This window comes from Protobothrops mucrosquamatus, unplaced genomic scaffold (assembly GCF_001527695.2).
Source record: "Protobothrops mucrosquamatus isolate PMUCROS unplaced genomic scaffold, P.Mucros_1.0 scaffold1736, whole genome shotgun sequence".
In the NCBI taxonomy this organism is placed as follows: domain Eukaryota; kingdom Metazoa; phylum Chordata; class Lepidosauria; order Squamata; family Viperidae; genus Protobothrops; species Protobothrops mucrosquamatus.
In genome coordinates, this window is record NW_015387882.1 from 131898 (window position 1) to 150301 (window position 18404).

The 18404-nt window shown below is 43.3% G+C and overlaps 1 protein-coding gene across 1 annotated transcript in view; it reads left to right on the top strand.

Moving 5' to 3' along the window:
- Window positions 1-15002, top strand: part of LOC114923055 (WW domain-binding protein 2-like) — an 18187-nt gene extending 3185 nt beyond the window's left edge. The window contains exons 3-8 of the mRNA XM_029285463.1: window positions 354-474; window positions 2269-2358; window positions 3053-3139; window positions 5473-5583; window positions 14136-14214; window positions 14960-15002. Of these exons, the coding sequence (XP_029141296.1) occupies window positions 354-474; window positions 2269-2358; window positions 3053-3139; window positions 5473-5583; window positions 14136-14214; window positions 14960-15002 (531 nt within the window). The remainder of the gene's footprint in view (window positions 1-353; window positions 475-2268; window positions 2359-3052; window positions 3140-5472; window positions 5584-14135; window positions 14215-14959) is intronic.
- Window positions 15003-18404: the final 3402 nt, after the last annotated feature.

Consider the following 18404-nt stretch of genomic DNA (forward strand, 5'->3'; position numbering starts at 1 on the left):
ACCTAGGGTGAGTTTTAAATAGGGACAATTTTTAACGATTTTAAAGAGCCACAGCTACCAATATTTGGGTTTTAATTGGTTTTTAGTAGGGGAAATTTTTTGTATGATGTTTTAATACGCTGTGAGCCGCCCTGAGTCCCATGGGGAGAAGGGCGGCATATAAATCCTGTTAAATAAAATAAATAAATAAATAAAATATATTGTATATAGCATGTTTTAAATGTGTGTTGTGTGTGTGTGTACAGTTGAGAGCAAGCAACCGAATTTCATTTTTAATGCGTGCCGTTGTGCCCATAGGGGAAAGAAAATGACAATAAAGGTTATCTGAATCTGAATCTGAATTGCTTTCCTAGATAATATTCCAGCATAAAGATAAGGGGTCGACCATCATTCGTTTTCCTCTGCAGCTGTTGGGAGATTGTTTTCTGGAGGACGAGCCTGACTCCAAACCTCAACACATCCAAGGAACTCTGAGTAGGTTCCATAATTGGTTCATCTGTTTATCCGTCTTGTCAGCTTAAATGTCTAGTTCTCTCTGGAGGTCTCTTCTCTCTCTGATAAGACAGCCAGTCGGTGGAAATGGTCAGGGATTGGGACAGGAAAATATACCCCCATTGGGACAGAAAAACAATATCCTGGGCTCACTAGGATGACAATTCCCTTTATTTGTCACCCAGTCCCTTGATAACCAGAATGAGTGAGTCAGCAGAGGAAAGTAATAGCAAACTTGGGGAAATCCTACTTGGATTACTGCATCCAGTTTTGGTCACCATGATGTAAAAAAGATGCTGAGACTCTAGAAAGAGTACAGAGAAGAGCAACAAAGAGGATCAGGGGACTGGAGGCTAAAGCATATAAGGAATGTTTGCTGGAATTGGGTATGTCTAGTCTAACGAAGAGAAGGACGAGGGGGGACATGATAGCAGTGTTCCAATATCTCAGGGGCTGCCCCAAAGAAGAGGGAGTCAAGCTATTCCCCAAAGCGCCTGAAGGCAGGACAAGAAGCAACGGGTGGAAACTAACCAAAGAGAGAAGCAACCTAGAACTAAGGAGAAACTTCCTGACAGTTAGAACAATTAACCAGTGGAACAACCTGCCTCCAGAAGCGTTGAATGCTCCAACACTGGAAGTTTTTAAGAGACTGGACAGCCATTTGTCCGAAATGGTATAGGGTTTCCTGCCTGAGCAGGGGGTTGGACTAGATGACCTCCAAGGTCCCTTCCAACTTTATCATTATTATTATTATTAAGCTCTCCAAAATCAGGAGACAGACAAGTTCACACTGCAGGCTGGCTATTTGTTGTGTAAAGGAGAAAGAACAGGCAGGTGGGAAAAGGTTGGGAGAGAGAGAGAGACCTTGAAGACCCCACACCTGTGCAGGTAGATATTATCTACCCAAAATATCCATCGAGAGGTAAATATATTTGATATAGATCGGTAGTTTTGCCCATCTTTTGATTTCCTTTTTCTTTAATTGTATTTTTTCAACTGGCAGCTTGGCTGGGTTAGACTGAAACAAAATAAGGCTTCCTCTAGCTCAGTCTTACTCGAACTTGACCTTGAAAACTTGGAAGACGGGTAATCCTCCATTTGCAACCATTCGTTTAGCGACCAGCTGCCGTTACGACAGCACCGAAAAAAGGCACAGTCAGTCCTCCAAATTACGACCATTGCAACCTCCCCATGGTCAGGTGATCAAAATCCAGGTGTTTGGCAACTGGCGTGCATTGTAACATCCTGGGTTTATGTCAGGGGTGGGGAACCTTGGCTCTTTTAGGACTTGTGGACTTCAACTCCCAGAATTCCTGAGCCAGCCATGCTGAGGGAAAGGGAGAGCTTTCCAAGCTGAGCCATGCTGGCTCAGGAATTCTGGGAGTTGAAGTCCACGAGTCATAAAAGAGCCAAGGTTGCCCTCCCCTGGATCCCTATTTGTAACCTAAGCCAAGATTCGCTTAACCGCCGCGTGATTCATTTAACAGCTGCAGTGATTGGCTTAACAACCGTGGCAGGAAAAGGTAAAATGGGCCGCCAGCCACTTAACAACTGTCTTACTTAGCAATGGAAAATCTGGTTCCAATTGTCGTAAGTCGAGGACTGCCTGTACAGTTCTCACTGTTGCCTCTTGAACACATCTGGAAAAACCCAAGTGGAGCTTTCATAGTTTTGCAGGACAGGGAGGCAGACAGGACAGAAAGAGACCTAGATTATGTCTTCTGTAGTGATGCCTCAGCCTTGACTTAAGATCTCAGCATAGACTTTTCTTCTCAGCTTCCACCCAGGGACTTCTTGTTTTCAAATTCACTTTCCAGTATGGAGCTTCGGATTGCCTAAACATGATCAAAGATCTAGTAGATTCAGGTAAGTTGTTTTTTCCCCCCGAACAGTTATCTAAGATTTATTCTTTCTCTTTTGCTCTCTCTCCGGCAAGAAAGAGAGGGGCCTCCTGATTCAAAACGCACAAACAGTTGAAGGGCAGCAAGTTTATTTTATTTTATTTTTATTTTTTTACATTTCTGCAGAGAGCACCTTACTTTACGAATTATTATCCACCCAGCTTTGTCCAACGTGATAGCCACGTGGGAGATACAGTCCAACAAAACTGGAAAGAACGAGGTTGTGGAAGGTTCCACAAAGCCACCAAAAGAGAGTGCAATAGTGCCGCAATTAATTAATGCCCCTGTTAGACTAGGATTCAGCACGTTAGACTAGGATTCAGGAAAGCCTGGTTCAAATATTCATAAAGCCGTAACATTTGCCAGATGATGTGGTGAACAGAGAGCATGCTTCTTACCATAACTACATTGATGTTATTCCTTTGGAAAAAGATAGGATAAAAATGGGACAGATGAACTGATAGATCAGGGGTCTTCAAACTTGGCCCTTTTATGACTGGTGGACTTCAGCTCCCAGAATTCCTCAGCCAGGCATGCTGGCTGAGGAATTCTGGGAGTTGAAGTCCACCAGTCTTAAAGGGGCCACGTTTGAGGACCCCTGGCCTATGCATTGAATCTCAGTGATTACGCAACCTTTACCTTTTTCCTTAACACAACAGATATTTTGAAAGAGGCGACCAATCTCCAAGAATACCCCACCGCCTCCATCTATACTTACGCCCACCCTGCAGCGCCACAGACAACCCGTGAGTACCGGCGTGCGTGATTTGTGTTACCAAATGCTACTTGTTTGTTCTTCTCCCCAGACAAAACGCATAACAATGCCAGCCTCTTCCCTGACCGCAGAAAAGTTTAGCATCCTTATCGCAATGAAAGGAACGTACAAAGTGGGTTTCCTTCTGTTTTGCCCAGTCTGGTTGAAATTACAGGCAGTCCTCGATTTAGAGCCAGTTGCAACTTTGTAAAGCTACAGCAGCACTGAAAAAAAGGGACTTATGAACCACTTTCCCCACTTAACGGCCGTTGCAGCATCCCGATGGCCACGTGATCAACGTTGGGGCGTTTGGCAACTGGCATGTACTTATGACGGTTGCACTGTCCCGGAGTCATGGGATTGTCCTTTGTCACCTTCCCAGTTTTGCTTTCCGACAAGCAAAGTCAATGGGGGGATAGTTGGACTCGCTTAACAACTGCAGGGATTCACTTAACAATTGTAGCAAGAAGGTCGTAACAAGGGGGAGGTGACTCACTTAACTGCCTTATTTGGCAATGGAAATTTGGAGCTGAATTGTAGACTGGCAGTGATTCTCCAGGATTTCTGGCTGATGTCCTTTTTTTCACCCTTACCTATGCAAGATTATCTTGCGCGCAAAGCTTGTGTTTCTTCCACCAAGCTGTGGCCCCTGAAAGCTTTCTACTGATGTCAGCGTCAACGCTGCTAACATCGGATGTTTTTTGCACTGACAACAGATGGAGATGCAACCGTTTTCTTCTTTTTGCTTTTAGAGTTAGATGATGCTGGGGGTGGGGGGAGGAATGTGCATGAGAGTCTAGCTAGACATAACAACATTGAACCTAGTGTGAGAACCAAGGTTATTGAAATAAGAGATGATAAAGAATTGGCGGGCTGGAGAGCTGCAGGGGAAGCCCCGCATTTCAAACTAATTGAGGAATGTGATTTATGACTGTCAACTGGAGGAGGGAATTGTGCTTTGATACTACGTGCTCAGGGGAGGGGAGTTCGGTTTTTGGCTTCGACTGTGTTAGTGCCGACGCTATGCTAGTCAAATAAAGATGCTTTAAGGTAAACAGTGCCTCGAAGTTCTTCGAAGAGTTTCATCTGTCGGAACCATGACAGTCAGCTTTTCTTTGCAAAAAGAAAAAAAGAAATCAATTCTCAACAAGAAGCATTTCTTTTTAGGTGCAGGGACCCCTAACCCAGTCAGCCTTGTGTCTAAGGAGCGTGGTTCTTATCTCCGTGCAGTGGTGGCGGCAGGGAGGGAGGAAATAGAGAGCATCTCCCTCCATTTCACACCACGCAGACTGACTGTTCGCTCCCAGTTCCCTCTGCTGAAGGACAGTGTTGTCCCCAGTCCTAAGGGCAGCCGGCTGAGAAAGATATGGAGATAGGCTGTGGCTCACAGGTATCTCTGTAGGCTGGTTATCTGCCGTCTGAGGCATCTGAGACCGGGCTTAAGAGGCTAAGTCAATATCCACTTCGGTCTGCCGCTCGGGGAGAGTGACAGTTCAGTGAGAAAGCCATGTGGGTTCTCTGCAGATCTCAAAGGCCTGATATTAATGCTTGCAAAGTTCTTATTTTGTAAGTTGCATCCTCAACATCTGGAAGGCTCCGGGCTAGAAAAGTTTAAAAAAGACACTGCCCTAGCCAGTTAAGTCGCTGTTCTACAGAGAGTCTACATATGTGTGTGTGTGTGTGTGTGTGTGTGTGTGTGTGTGTGTGAGGGTATATGCATAACCTTTTGTCATGATTATGTAGTGTATATCACAGGTGGTTACTCTTTGAGAGCTGAATGCAATGAAATTTCATTTTAATGTATGCTGATTAGTGTATATTTAAACTGATAATAAAACTATTCCGTTCCATTCCTCTATTCTATTCTATTCTATTCTATTCTATTCTATTCTATTCTATTCTATTCTATTCTATTCTTACTCTACATTCTATTCTATTCTATTCTTACTCTACATTCTATTCTATTCTATTGTATTCTATTCTATTCTAATTCTATTCTATTCTTACTCTACATTCTATTCTATTCTTACTCTACATTCTATTGTATTCTATTCTATTCTATTCTATTCTATTCTAATTCTATTCTATTCTTACTCTACATTCTATTCTAATTCTATTCTATTCTTACTCTACATTCTATTCTATTCTATTCTATTCTATTCTTACTCTACATTCTATTTTGTTCTATTCTATTCTATTCTATTCTATTCTTACTCTACATTCTATTCTATTCTATTCTATTCTATTCTATTCTATTCTATTCTATTCTATTCTATTCTATTCTATTCTATTCTATTGATACGATGATTTTTTTTAACCCTGCAGGTTCTCTCAACATGTTACCACTGTGGCCTCCCCCTTACCCTGGCCCCCCAGAGCTCCCCCCACCCTATTCTGAAGTGGAAGCAGAATCTCCAGGAAGAAGCAGAGAGGCAGGTAAATCAGCAAGGTAGATCACCCGTCACGTTGGAGGCCAATCGGTCCGGTCATAAGAAAGGGGGGTTTGACCTAAGCGTTTAGAGGTACCCAAAAACTGAACAGGTTGCTCTGCAAGTTCGTGGCTTGTGCTTCATTACTGATTTGTAACAGAGAAGGGACAACCAGAACACTAATGAGAGCCATTTTGGAGTAATGGCTGGCGTCGCATTTATTCCACTTCAGAGTAAGGTGCTGGCCTAGGAACCAGGTGCCTGTGACTTCTAGGCCTACCGTAGGTATAAAAGCTAGCTGGGTGACTTTGGGCCAGTGTCTTTGTCTCTCTCAGCCTAGGAAGAAGAAAGTAAGGGCAAGCCCCCTTCTGTTGGAAAACCCGCTGGGTATAATGCTTAAAGGCACCAGACTAAAAATCAGGACACCCTGGCTTGTAGTCCTGCCTTAGACAAGCCAGCTGGATGACTTTGGGCCAGTCCCTCTTTCTCACCCCAAAACAATCTTGGTAAGGCCACACTTGGAATACTGCACCCAGTTTTGGTCACTGTGATGCTGAGACTCTAGAAAGAGTACAGAGAAGAGCAACAAAGATGATTAGGGGACTGGAGGCTAAAGCATATAAGGAACGGCTGCTGGAATTGGGGATGTCTAGTCTAACGAAGAGAAGGACGAGGGGGGACATGATAGCAGTGTTCCCATATCTCAGGGGCTGCCCCAAAGAAGAGGCAGTCAAGCTATTTTCCAAGGCGCCTGAAGGCAGGACAAGAAGCAACGGGTGGAAACTAATCAAGGAGAGAAGCAACCTAGAACTAAGGAGAAACTTCCTGACAGTTAGAACAATTAACCAGTGGAACAACCTGCCTCCAGAAGCGGTGAATGTTCCAACACTGGAGGTTTTTAAGAAGAGACTGGACAGCCATTTGTCCGAAATGGTATAGGGTTTCCTGCCTGAGCAGGGGGTTGGACTTGATGACCTCCAAGGTCCCTTCCAACTTTACTATTATTATTAAGAGTTGTTGTTTGGAAAATAGATGGCAGGAGTATTAAACATGTTCACTGCTTTGCGTTTATTCTCCCCCCTCCCCCCCCAAATGCAGGATAAACAGATGATGATAAATGGTGGCTTCCAGAAGGCCAGCTGCCAAAGATATCTGGGCTGCAGCCATCACCAAAAAAATAGTAGGAAAAAGCCAGGGTTTCAAAGAAAAGGAGAGAGAGGGAGGATCAAATCATGATAAGCGCTTCGAGATTACCCACTTGCATGTTCAAGAACGTGCTCATTCAATGCACGTCCTTAAAGTCAGATCTAGTTCGCCCCTTTAGAATACGTCTATAGCTCAGGCTGCCTGCATTAGTGACAGCAGGATATAAACCAAAGGAGGGAATGAAAAACGTATGATGTTTAAAAAAAACAACAACACAGAAGTCTGTATTAATTTTCTCTTCTTTTTCCCCCCACTTCATAGAGATCCAGGAAACCTGTTGCCATTGCAGAGGACAAATGGTTCAGAATCCAGCAAACAGGCTGGACTAAACATGTTACAGGTGCCTACGTGTTCCTTTTCTGTAAGAACGAGGGCCGGTTCTTACTTTTTTATTTTTATTATTTTTATTTTTACAATTTTCCCGTTCGGGCTGCATCTCAACCGTTCTCGATCGCTCTTATTAGTAGGAGGAAGTGAGAAATCCTTGCCAACGCTTTACAATTCATAACATACCTTGAGGTATGGCCCAGCATTTCTGCTGCTAAGCCAGACAGTTGTTTTGCCCCCATTGTACCATTTTTCTTGCCATAGTTGTTAAGGGAATCGCTGTGGTTGTTGTTAGTAACACGGTTGTTAATTGAAGCCGGTTTCCCCATTGACTTTGCTTGTCAGAAGTTCACCAAAGGGGATTACGTGACACACACACACACACACACACCCCGGGATACTGCAACCGCCGTAAATGTGAACCGGTTGCCATCTGAATTTTGATCCCGTGACCCTGGGGATGTCGTACGTGTGAAAAACGCTTACCAGTCACTCTTTAAAGTGCCGTTGTGACATGGAACGGTCACTAAACGAATAGTTGTAACTCGAGGGCTGCCTGTGCCAAGTAATCTAGATCCACTGTTCGTCCGCTTCTTTGGCTGAGAGAAGCCCTGCGGGGTTTTAAACGAGCTCTGCCGGGATTTGGAATGGCTAAAGGATTCACATGAGGTTATTCTGAGTGTAAAGTGAATGCTTACTTTGATCACGAACCCATGTTTGTTTGGATAGCTGTCTTTTCATCCCCACACCCTCACTGCCCAGAAAGTCAGGTAGTCACAAGGACGCCTGTTTTCAACAAAAGGTGGACTTCTTTTCTCGCCAATGTCAACTTTTACATTGGACAATGGTTATCTAATCTGATTGGGCAACACGCCCTGTCCCTACAAACGAATTCCTAGAAGAAACAATAACGGGAAGCCACCCCCTTTGGGCACCAGCAGAAGCTGATTGCAGCCTGAGGTGAAATGTGATGACGCACACCCTACAACTCCATGCCACGAGGGAGTGTCTGAGGACAAACCTATCTGGGTTTCGTTACTTCCGGAGATCATATCCCTAAAAATATACTGGCCATATTGGAAGGTGGCCTTCCATAAAGGAGACTATTTGTAGCTCGGGGTTGAAATGAGGGGTCCTTGGTGCTCTCTGAGCTTGGTGGTTTTTTGCGGACGTTTCATTACTCAACTAGGTAACATCGCCAGTGGTGGAAGAATGTGAGGTTTGTGGAGAGGAGGAGAAGGAGGACTGTGGGATCCCATAGTGCTCTCTGAGCTTGGTGGTTTCCTTGCAGACGTTTCACGACCCAAACTAGGTAACATCACCAGTGCTGATGATGTTACCAAGTTTGGGTAATGAAATGTCATCAAGAAAACAACCAAGCTCAGAGATCCCACAGTGCTCCTCCACTTCCTTCTCCTCTCCTTCCTCCTCTCCGCAAACCACTCTCCCTTCTAGCACTGATGATGTTACCTAGTTTGGATAATGAAACATCAGTAAGAAAACCACCAAGCTCAGAGAGCACCAAGGACCCCTCAGGATGCTAAGAATGCTGTCCTAATTGCAATCAAGTTGTGTATTGCAGTCCGTTGGCCAATGTCTTGGCTTGGCTCTTGGCTCCTCTTTCCATTGCGAATGACGACGCAAACTACCAAAGCTCCTTCTGTGGTTTACGACCATCACATCCAAATCAACAGTCTTTTTCAAACAGGAACGAGAAGCTAATAGCAAACTATAGTTTCTGAGGCTTAAAGGGAGGAGTAATCTAGTGTCAGGGGTCATGATCAGCAAACAGGAGGCGTTTCCGCCAGTCTATTCATCCAGTCTTGCCAACGGGACTGGCACCAAGGAGGAGCCAAATAGAAATGCTGCTTGCTTAATGCCCTACTACACGAACGTAGTCATAGTTTTGTAACCTTTGGTTTGTCTTAAACTACCGTTTGAACGAAACACAGAAGTCAGCTACTAACCTAGTTGTAGAACCTTGTTAGTGGTTCTGGCAATGACACTTAACAACTCCAGGGACCTCAGTTCTGGAAAATAGATAATTCACTTCTTTGAGTCTTGTCTGGTCTCTTATGAACCCTTGTATCTCAGGCGAGTAACGGCAAGCATCGTTGCATCCTCATTGGCTCAGTAGGCAATAGGAGGCGTGATTAAGTAATGTTTGGAAGGTGTTTTTTGTGATCTATTAGGATATATTTTGAGCGTGAGTTCAATAATGGAGAGACTTGCCTTTTTCGGATCTTTATGACCATCCTTTTCTTTCCTCCAATGACTGAGTGGGGACAGTCATGAAATTGCCCCTACTATGATGACTTGCATCAAAGAGTTTGCATGGCACAGCTAAGTGGAGAAGAATCTCACGGCTGTTTAAGATGACAACTAACCATCTCTTGCCCCACTATTGTGGTTTGAGATTCACCTTCTACAGTCACCCTCCTTTGATCTAATGAAATGAGTGGTGTGTGACCCCAACTTTCCAGTAAGACAAAAGCGAAGGAAAGAAGTACTCTCTATCCCTGAATGTCATTTGGGAATTGGGAATGTCCAGTTTAATGAAGAGAAGGACGAGGGGGGACAGGATAGCAGTGTTCCAATATCTCAGGGGCTGCCCCAAAGAAGAGGGAGTCAAGCTATTCTCCAAGGTGCCTGAACAGGCCGGACAAGAAGCAACGGATGGAAACTGACCAAGGAGAGAAGCAACCTAGAACTAAGGAGAAACTTCCTGACAGTTAGAACAATTAACCAGTGGAACAACCTGCCTCCAGAAGCGGTGAATGCTCCAACACTGGAAGTCTTTAAGAAGAGACTGGACGGCCATTTGTCTGAAATGGTATAGGGTTTCCTGCCTGAGCAGGGGGTTGGACTCGATGACCTCCAAGGTCTCTTCCATCATCATCATCATCATCATCATCATCATCATCATCATCATCATCATCATCATCATTATTATTATTATATGACTTGGGACCGGTCCCTATAGTTGTGTAGGGTGTAGGCCCAGCCTACACAATTATGTAGGCCTATCAATTGTGTAGGCCCAACCTACTGTTACTGTTGCAGAGGTAAAATTGGGGGAGACAGTCCCATGCATTGGAGGAAAAGCAGTATTTTATGCCATTACAGCAGGAAAGAATTCAGTCTAGTGCTGGTGCTGAACAAAACTCGAGACCACTTTACAGACAAGAGACTTTGTGGGCATCCCACGCAAACCCATGCGTGCTCATGGAAAGGAGCATCATGCACAAGCATAACACATCAGTGACGGTGAAGAATAGGTCCCATCGACACCAAGCATTCCGAAGGCCTCTGCATAGGTTTTGGCTGCTCAATAGGCAAATAAAACTGCTCTGGCAAAGGATAGGGTTGGCACTGTACCAGCTGGATGGGTGATTGTTCTAGAATAAATAGATGGATGTTTGACAGACATCGCAACTTTGCATTCCAAAACTGTCGAGTTGAAAATGATTGGCTTTCCGTTCCCTGGAAAACCAAAAGGATTTCGAAGAGGAGAGAGAAGGGGAGGGGGGAGGCAAACACACAACTCTCAAAACGTTGCTGAATTATAATTCTCAGAATTCCTCCCTTTATTTTATTATTTTATTTTATTTTATTTTGCTACAGTATGTTTGCAACCCCATCACAATCCAAAGATTCAAAGCAGATTACATAGAGGATGGCAAAAAAAAAAAATATCTGTGGTAATAAGGATTATTTAAAAAATAACTAAGCCACCTAAGCAAAACCTAACAGCCAAGCAATTAAAAGAGAATAAAGATGGCCTCATCAAAGAGGGGAATGAGCCATTCCTGCTGGCAGTTGTAATTCAGCAACAACTTTAGGATTGCAGATCTCCCCCCCCCCACTTTTCTTCTATATGTAATAGTAATAATAATAGTAATAAAGTTGGAAGGGACCTTGGAGGTCATCTAGTCCAATCCACTGCTCAGGCAGGAAACCCTATACCATTCCAGACAAATGGCTGTCCAGTCTCTTCTTAAAAACTTCCAGTGTTGGAGCATTCACCGCTTCTGGAGGCAGGTGACTCCAGAAGGAGACTCTTAGTCTCCTTCTTTTCAACCTGGTGCCTTAACCAACCCCCCCAAACCGCCTCTCCCTACCTATTTATTCCCCAGTATTTTGGCTAGCATCAGGCTTAAGGGTGGTGCCCCTTAAGCCTACTTTATGAGCTTAACCTGACAGCTGTGGCGAATTTCAACGACCTGCTCTTTAAAATGTCAATCGCCTGACCTAACATTGTTGTGGAGGACCTGAAATCCTACACTTGAAGTCTGAAGATGGATTTTGTAATCCACTGGCCAGGACTTGCTAACTCTGTGTCACTTTTAGAGAAAACTGCCATTCATGGTTCAGTGTGGCCCTTGAAAACTAGTTTAAGGACAAAATTCCAGGTGGTGGTTAAATTGCCCATTTGACGTTCTTGAAGGTCTCTTCCCATTGATGCCTCCATTTGTAAGTAATGCAGAGTTTCAATCCTCCTATTAATATTATTGTAGCTAATACTCCTGCTGTTACAGTCCTTACGATATAGAATATTTTATTCTATTGCTACTTATGTGCCACTGTTTTGTTTTTCTTCTTTTGCAGATCCTGTGGAAACAGGGATAATTTATGCTAATGGTCTATTAAAATGAAAATTAATAACAACTTACCAACAAGTGTAGGATGTTTTCCCCTTCCACTAGTCATTTTTGGTAGCCTTCCTTCTAATCATATAGAAGATTCAAGACATTATAATCAGGAATGGAATTCATTGTGCTTAATTATATTGTTCCTCTTGGGTTTGAAATCCGGCCGGTTAGCAAATTAGGAAGCTGTTTCTAGTTTGACTCACCTGGTTGGTACATCAAGTTCTGTATTATTGATATTGGCTAGCAGAGGTTCTCCAGAGTTTAAGGCAGAAATCTTTTTGAGCCATTCCTAGGAATGCCAGGGACCAAAACTGTATTTGTTCCATACCTCAGTTTAATATTTGAAAAGATATTCCCTGGAGCAGGACATTTGAATGAATTGGAAGTGACTGCAATTGAAAAACTAGGGTGGCGCATTTTGAGAACATGACAGTAGAAATCAACTTACGTATTGCTATGAAACATTATTTAGGACAGTTCCATATATCATCTTTGGGTTAACTCAAGTTGATTTGATTTTGACTGCCTACTTCCTTCTGAACGGTGAAGAGTTTCAGCATCAGTGAACCATCCTTGGGAGGACAAGACAGTTGAGGTTCAAACATTTATATAACACCTGGGTTCATTTACAAATTGCAGAAAAATAACAGAGCTTCTACAAAACTATTGTGATTGCTCCACATTAGATTCTTAGAGAGAGATTTCATGGTAAAAGTTGTCTCTATATCTCTATTTTTTAAAAAAAGAAAAAATCAGTTATTTTACAGACAAACACACACACACACACACACACACACGGAATGTGAAATCGTGTGTACTTGCTTCCTATAAGATGGATGAATTAAGAATCTATGCAGAAATCACCTTTGCCCGCATAGCTTTCTGAAGATATTTCCAGATTGTTTCCTAGCCATTGTAAACAGCATACAAGTATTCCTCACTTACTGACCACATGTTCAGAGATAAGTTTCAATGGTGCTGAAAAGAATAGCATGCTACACAGCTTATGATACTCTCTTGAAATCTCTTTCTCTCCAATCTCTCTGCTCTCTGGGTATGTGTGTGGGAGAAGGGTCAGTCAAAGGAGAGATTTGCCTATAGAAATTACTTGCCTTTTCTCTCCCCCTCTCCTGCAGAGCAGAGAGATTGGAGAGAAAGGGATTTCAAGAGAGCAAGCTGTTTGCATAGCATTCCATTCCAGCTCCCAGCCTCCGGCTGCCAACGCATCACATTGCTTTTGATGTATACAAAATAGTAAGCAGGCACTCATGCATTCCAAAGGGTAAGGAAGTGGCTAGGAGACAAACAGAAACGGAAGATGGGAAATTAAATAGTCTTGTCTCTTTCTAGCTGGAAAGCACAGTTATGGTCATGTGATTTCCAACCTACTAGTAAAGTTGCAGGTCCCAATTGGGGTCATTAAGGACTACCTTACTTTTTTTTTTTAATAACAGGAATAACTGTTGAACTTGAGGGTCAGCTATTAAGGAACTTTAATCCAACTTGGATTTCAATTCTCCATAAGCCTAGCCATTGCTCATGCCGTCTAAAGGTTATTGGAACTGATGCCTAACACATCTGGCTGCTTTAATAAGTCCTTTTCCTATTCTCATCTCCTGGTCACCTCCTTCTACTACAGATTCAAGTGGTAGTGATTGCACAATTCTTCCATTTCCTTTCAGATTGTCTTGGGTTGTCTAATTGCTCCTAATTACATTTATTACCTGCTTATATCACTCCAAAGGCAGCCCGCTGTGTAGGACGTGCAAAAACAATGCCCTCAAATACAAGGCAATAAAATCTGACACCAATCAGAAAAGTCACAGAAGGAAACTCAAACTGACCAGCTAGGAACATCATCCATGCCAGACACCCCAAGGGCATCACAAAAATCACGATGCAAATGCATTCAGTCCGCAATCCTTGTCTTTGTGGGATGACATCACAATGCTTGACGTTACTGGCTCTCCCATAAATCCACCCCACCGATGTCCACGACACAGAGCTTAAATTTAAAGCACAAATAATGGTTCCTCTATCTCATTATTGGATCTTATATGCTACCTCATTCATACTGCTCTGATCCGCTTGCATAATCGAAGACCAACAACAAAAAAATACAATCCTAACTAAATCAATACACCAGTAAATAACCTAATAACCTAACATTCCTAATTCAGCATGTATTGGGGAAAAGATCACTCTAAATCAGGAAATGCTTCCATCCTCAGTAATGTTTGAATTGCTTTCCTGGATATTATCACGGATGGGGCCCTTTGTGGTGGTCTCCGCAAGCTAAGCTATTCTGGGAGAACAGACCCCTAGCTTTCCATAAAAAAGCTGGATTCCAGTCCCTTACCTGTTTTACACCCAGGTGTGTCCAAGATGGGTGTGGATAAGGATGGGAACTCACAGCACGCCTGCATTCTCTATGCCTACAACATAGGAGGCGGGTAGATTTTTTTACCTGGAGGAGGTGATCTCAAGAACCTGCCTTTTTCAAGGCTTTGTGAAACTTCGGGAATTATCATTGCAAACCAGTAGTTTTGAAAGTTCGATGCTGCATCCCATGCCAGGAAAATATAACCATCTTGACAGTTTCTGCAAAAAAGGTTGAATGCAACTTGGCTTGCATTGCCCAGAGTTGTTTTTCAGAGTGAGATGGGTAGCATATAAATTTTTTAAAAATAAAATAAATGAATAAATTGAGTGCACGGAGAAGGCTGTTTATTAATTATAAAAGGTGCTGTCTTGCACATCATTTTTTTTAAAAAAAATAATAACCCCAGATAATCCTATAACTTGTCTATAGAAATGAAGTGCCTAATGAAATTTCAGGTTTTATCTTTCTTGGCTCCAAGGTCCCTGCTGACTCAGAGTTTTTTTTCTCCTCTCTCTGACTCTCGTCTGTCTGTCTGTCTGTCTCTCTCTCTCTCTCTCTCTTTGTTTCTGAGCACTGTGTCAATATGTACTTAGCGCCTATGAGATTGTATGTGTGTGTCTCTCTCATTTTGCCCTTTTGGTCTATAATTTCCAAGAATAGAATGTTAAAATAGACAAGAGAAGGAGGGGTGGGGGAATGTAAATTAAATAGAGAAGAAATGGGGAATGACAGCAAGGACAAACTGGAAGGCATGTAGAATTAAAGATGTACCTCCGTTCTCCTTTTCTCTCTCCTAAAACGTCGTGCTCTTGCAGATCCGTGCATGCCACCTTCTCTAAAGAGCTCTTCAATGTTTGAAAACTTTTGTCAAAGCAAATACAGGAATTGGTGGTATTTCATTAACGAGGTGGGATCCTGCACCCTTTCAACCAGACCAGTGTTCCTTTCTTAAGCAGCCATACATACTTTGAACACTCGGACACCCCCAGGCTGCATTCCTGCCTCTGTGATGTTAAGCATAGCCAAGGGGAGCCAAGCCAGAGATAGAGGAGGCATCTCCACGGAGCTTCAAGTTCTCGAACATTCCTTTTGATCAGTACTAATATCTGGAATAATAGTTTCTTGCTAGATTTTCCCTTCTCAAAGAAGCTGCCTTGTATCAAGTTAGATCACGGCCCACGTCTGCGTATCACAGTAAGCCACATAAGAATTGTGGGTTAAGTTCTGGGGTCCTCGGGCAAGTAGATCATTCTGCTTGACTCTTCCATGGTCAGACAAACTGCAGGAACCTGCCCTGTGGTTTGTTTTAGCAGGTGGATGGGCACCTAGAATTTGAACAACACCTTGATAGTTGTCGATTGTGTATGCAGCTGAGCAGGACACCCAATGTTTGAAAACTTTTGTCAAAGCAAATATAGGAAGAAATATCCACTTTATCATCTTCATCCTAATGGGACCACTGTAACCTTAAGGAGCAAGATGGAATCAGGGATCTGTACTATAAGAAGGAGGCCAAGTGGGTTTGCCTTTCATTTTAAAGGCTGAGGGGTTGATGTTTGATTTCTAGCTAGCACTAGAAACGGAAACCCACAATCTCTGCCCTATTAGTAGGGAAAAGAATGTGGGAATCTTTGTGTTACACAAGGGCTGCAAAAAGTTCAATTAAGGACTGTGTTAGTCTTGTAAGAATTGGCAATTCGGTCTGTTCCTTCCCCAAAGGTTTAAGCTGGGATGTGGACCTGGTTTACATGGAGTGATTCATTTCACCAGAAGACCCGGTTGAAGTCCTAACCAGCATATCCAGTAGCAAGGGGTGATGGGAACTGCAGCCCGCTTTAAGCCTTCCCATCCAGGTCATAGTCACTCCAGCTAGCAGGTAGGTAGGATATAATTAAGCAGTAGGAGCCAAGATGGTGGAGAGGCAGCAAAGGCTGTCAAGAGCTCCTCCAAAAGTAAAAAGGTTTTTGTTTTTTTTTAAATTCTATTTTATTTTAACAAAAGTAACGAAGCACCATCCTCTGTTCACCAGTTTATTGTGTTATTGATGCATTCAAATCCGGCTTCTTAAAGTTGCCACATTGACCCAACAGGCAGATCCCTGTGCTTTCATGTCTTTTGCAAACCTATCTGGAAAGGTGGGGGTTAAACCAAAGGGCAGAGTTACGGCCCTTCCCCTCGCAAGAAACTTTTAAGGAGGACCCACATCTTCCATCTGTTCACACCTTCATCCCCAGGAGAATTAATGCAAGACAGTTGCCCTAGGGTTGATTCTTGGAGACAGCTACATCTGTGTGGGATTCACCACCCACGACTCACAGTCATAAGAACCCAGCTGCGTGAGGCCAACAGGCATGCCAGCATTCGACCCCCACTTAGTGCCCCATTCGCATGCCTCTGAGAAACCCAGAAGCCATCTCTAACCTCTTTCTACACTTCCTCTCCTCCAGCACCCCGCTCTCCATCCCCTTTGACCTCGTATTCTAAAGATCAACCTGGAGATTCCACTCCTCCGCTCCAGCAGGCCAGAACTATGATGAAGCTGGATTAATTCAAAGGTCTACATTTAATATTTTTACAGTGGCCAACCAGATGGCTTGGGAAGACCCCCTTGCCAAATCAACTCCAGAGAGACTGATTCTTCAACCATCGTCCCTTCCCAGGAGGTGAGCACTGCCCAGGTTCCTCTCGGTGGAAGGGATTCAGTGCTCCGTGCCAGTAAATGATGGGTTAAAAGCAGACAGCTGGACAAGGCACAGAGTGGTAGAGGCTGAACTGAACTCTATTTGTATCAGGGGTGGAAACACAGAGGAGAGCATTACCTGAGGTTGCTTGCAAGACCGTTGACTTTTCACACTTCGGACAGAGAGCACCAGAATGAGCGAAGGTAGGAACGTTTTTTTTGCACCCCCACTAAAAAAAGCGATCCAGTGTTTTGGTTTTACTTCGGCCTGGCCAGTCCCACCAAACTCTGCAGCAGAAAAAGGGAAAGATTTTGCAGGATTTGCCTGTTTGTTCCTACAGTTTTCCTTTTTTTCCCTCCCTACGGGGGTCTAAGGTAAAGCATTCCACGGTTTGGGGCTGCAGCACAGAATCTGTGCAGCTCTTTTTGGAGTGGGATTCGTTTGCAAAGGGTCCTAGCGTTAACCCGCGGTGTGTTGCCAGTTACAAAGATCAGCTGTTGTAGGAAAAAAATGCAGACCCTGGGAAATCTTGTCAAGGTGTCCCTTTTGCCCTGCGGTTGTTTTAAAAGACTGCAAACTGCTGAAAAGTTTTGTAGCAAATGGGCAGGAGCATCAGGTCGGGAAAGAAGAAATTGAAGAGGAATATAATAATAATAATAATAATAATAATAATAATAATAATAATAATAATAATAATAATAATAATAATAATAATAATAATAATAATAGGGAAGGGACCTTGGAGGTCATCTAGTCCAACCCCCTGCTCAGGCAGGAAACCCTATAGTACCATTTCGGACAAATGGCTGTCCAGTCTCTTCTTAAAGACTTCCAGTGTTGGAGCATTCACCACTTCTGGAGGCAGGTTGTTCCACTGGTTAATTGTTCTAACTGTCAGGAAGTTTCTCCTTAGTTCTAGGTTGCTTCTCTCCTTGATGAGTTTCCATCCATTGCTTCTTGTCCTGCCTTCGGGTGCTTTGGAGAATAGCTTGACTCCCTCTTCTTTGGGGCAGCCCCTGAGATATTGGAACGCTGCTATCCTGTCTCCCCTCGTCCTTCTCTTCATTAAACATATATTAGAGCAGAACTGAGCAGAAATATGATGCAGGCAGGTGAAGCTGTTCGGTTTGGCTCAATTTCACGAGGGAAAAAGGAAGGGACCAAAAGAAAAACGGGAAGGCAAGCAACACAACTCACACCAAACCATGTGCTTCTTATGTCCTCATGCCATATTGATCTGCATGGTATTAAAATATTAGTTATATTCTCAGAATGTATAGATGTTATCTTGTCTAAAGGGATGCTAAAATCATTTTCATATGAAACCTTCACAGCCGCCAGAATGATTTCCTTAATTCTTGGGGTACTATGGGGCACTTTAAAAAACTTGGCCACTGGTTTTGCCTAACCTTGCTTGCTCTTGTAATGATGTATGGAAAATAATTGCCATGGGCTCCATAGCACGTCTGTTCCTTATTCATATAAGGGGGTGGGGGAAACCCTGTAAACCTGAAGCTATGATATGATTATTATTTCTCAAAATGTACATTTCCTAGAGTTGGCCAAGTTAGAAGGATGT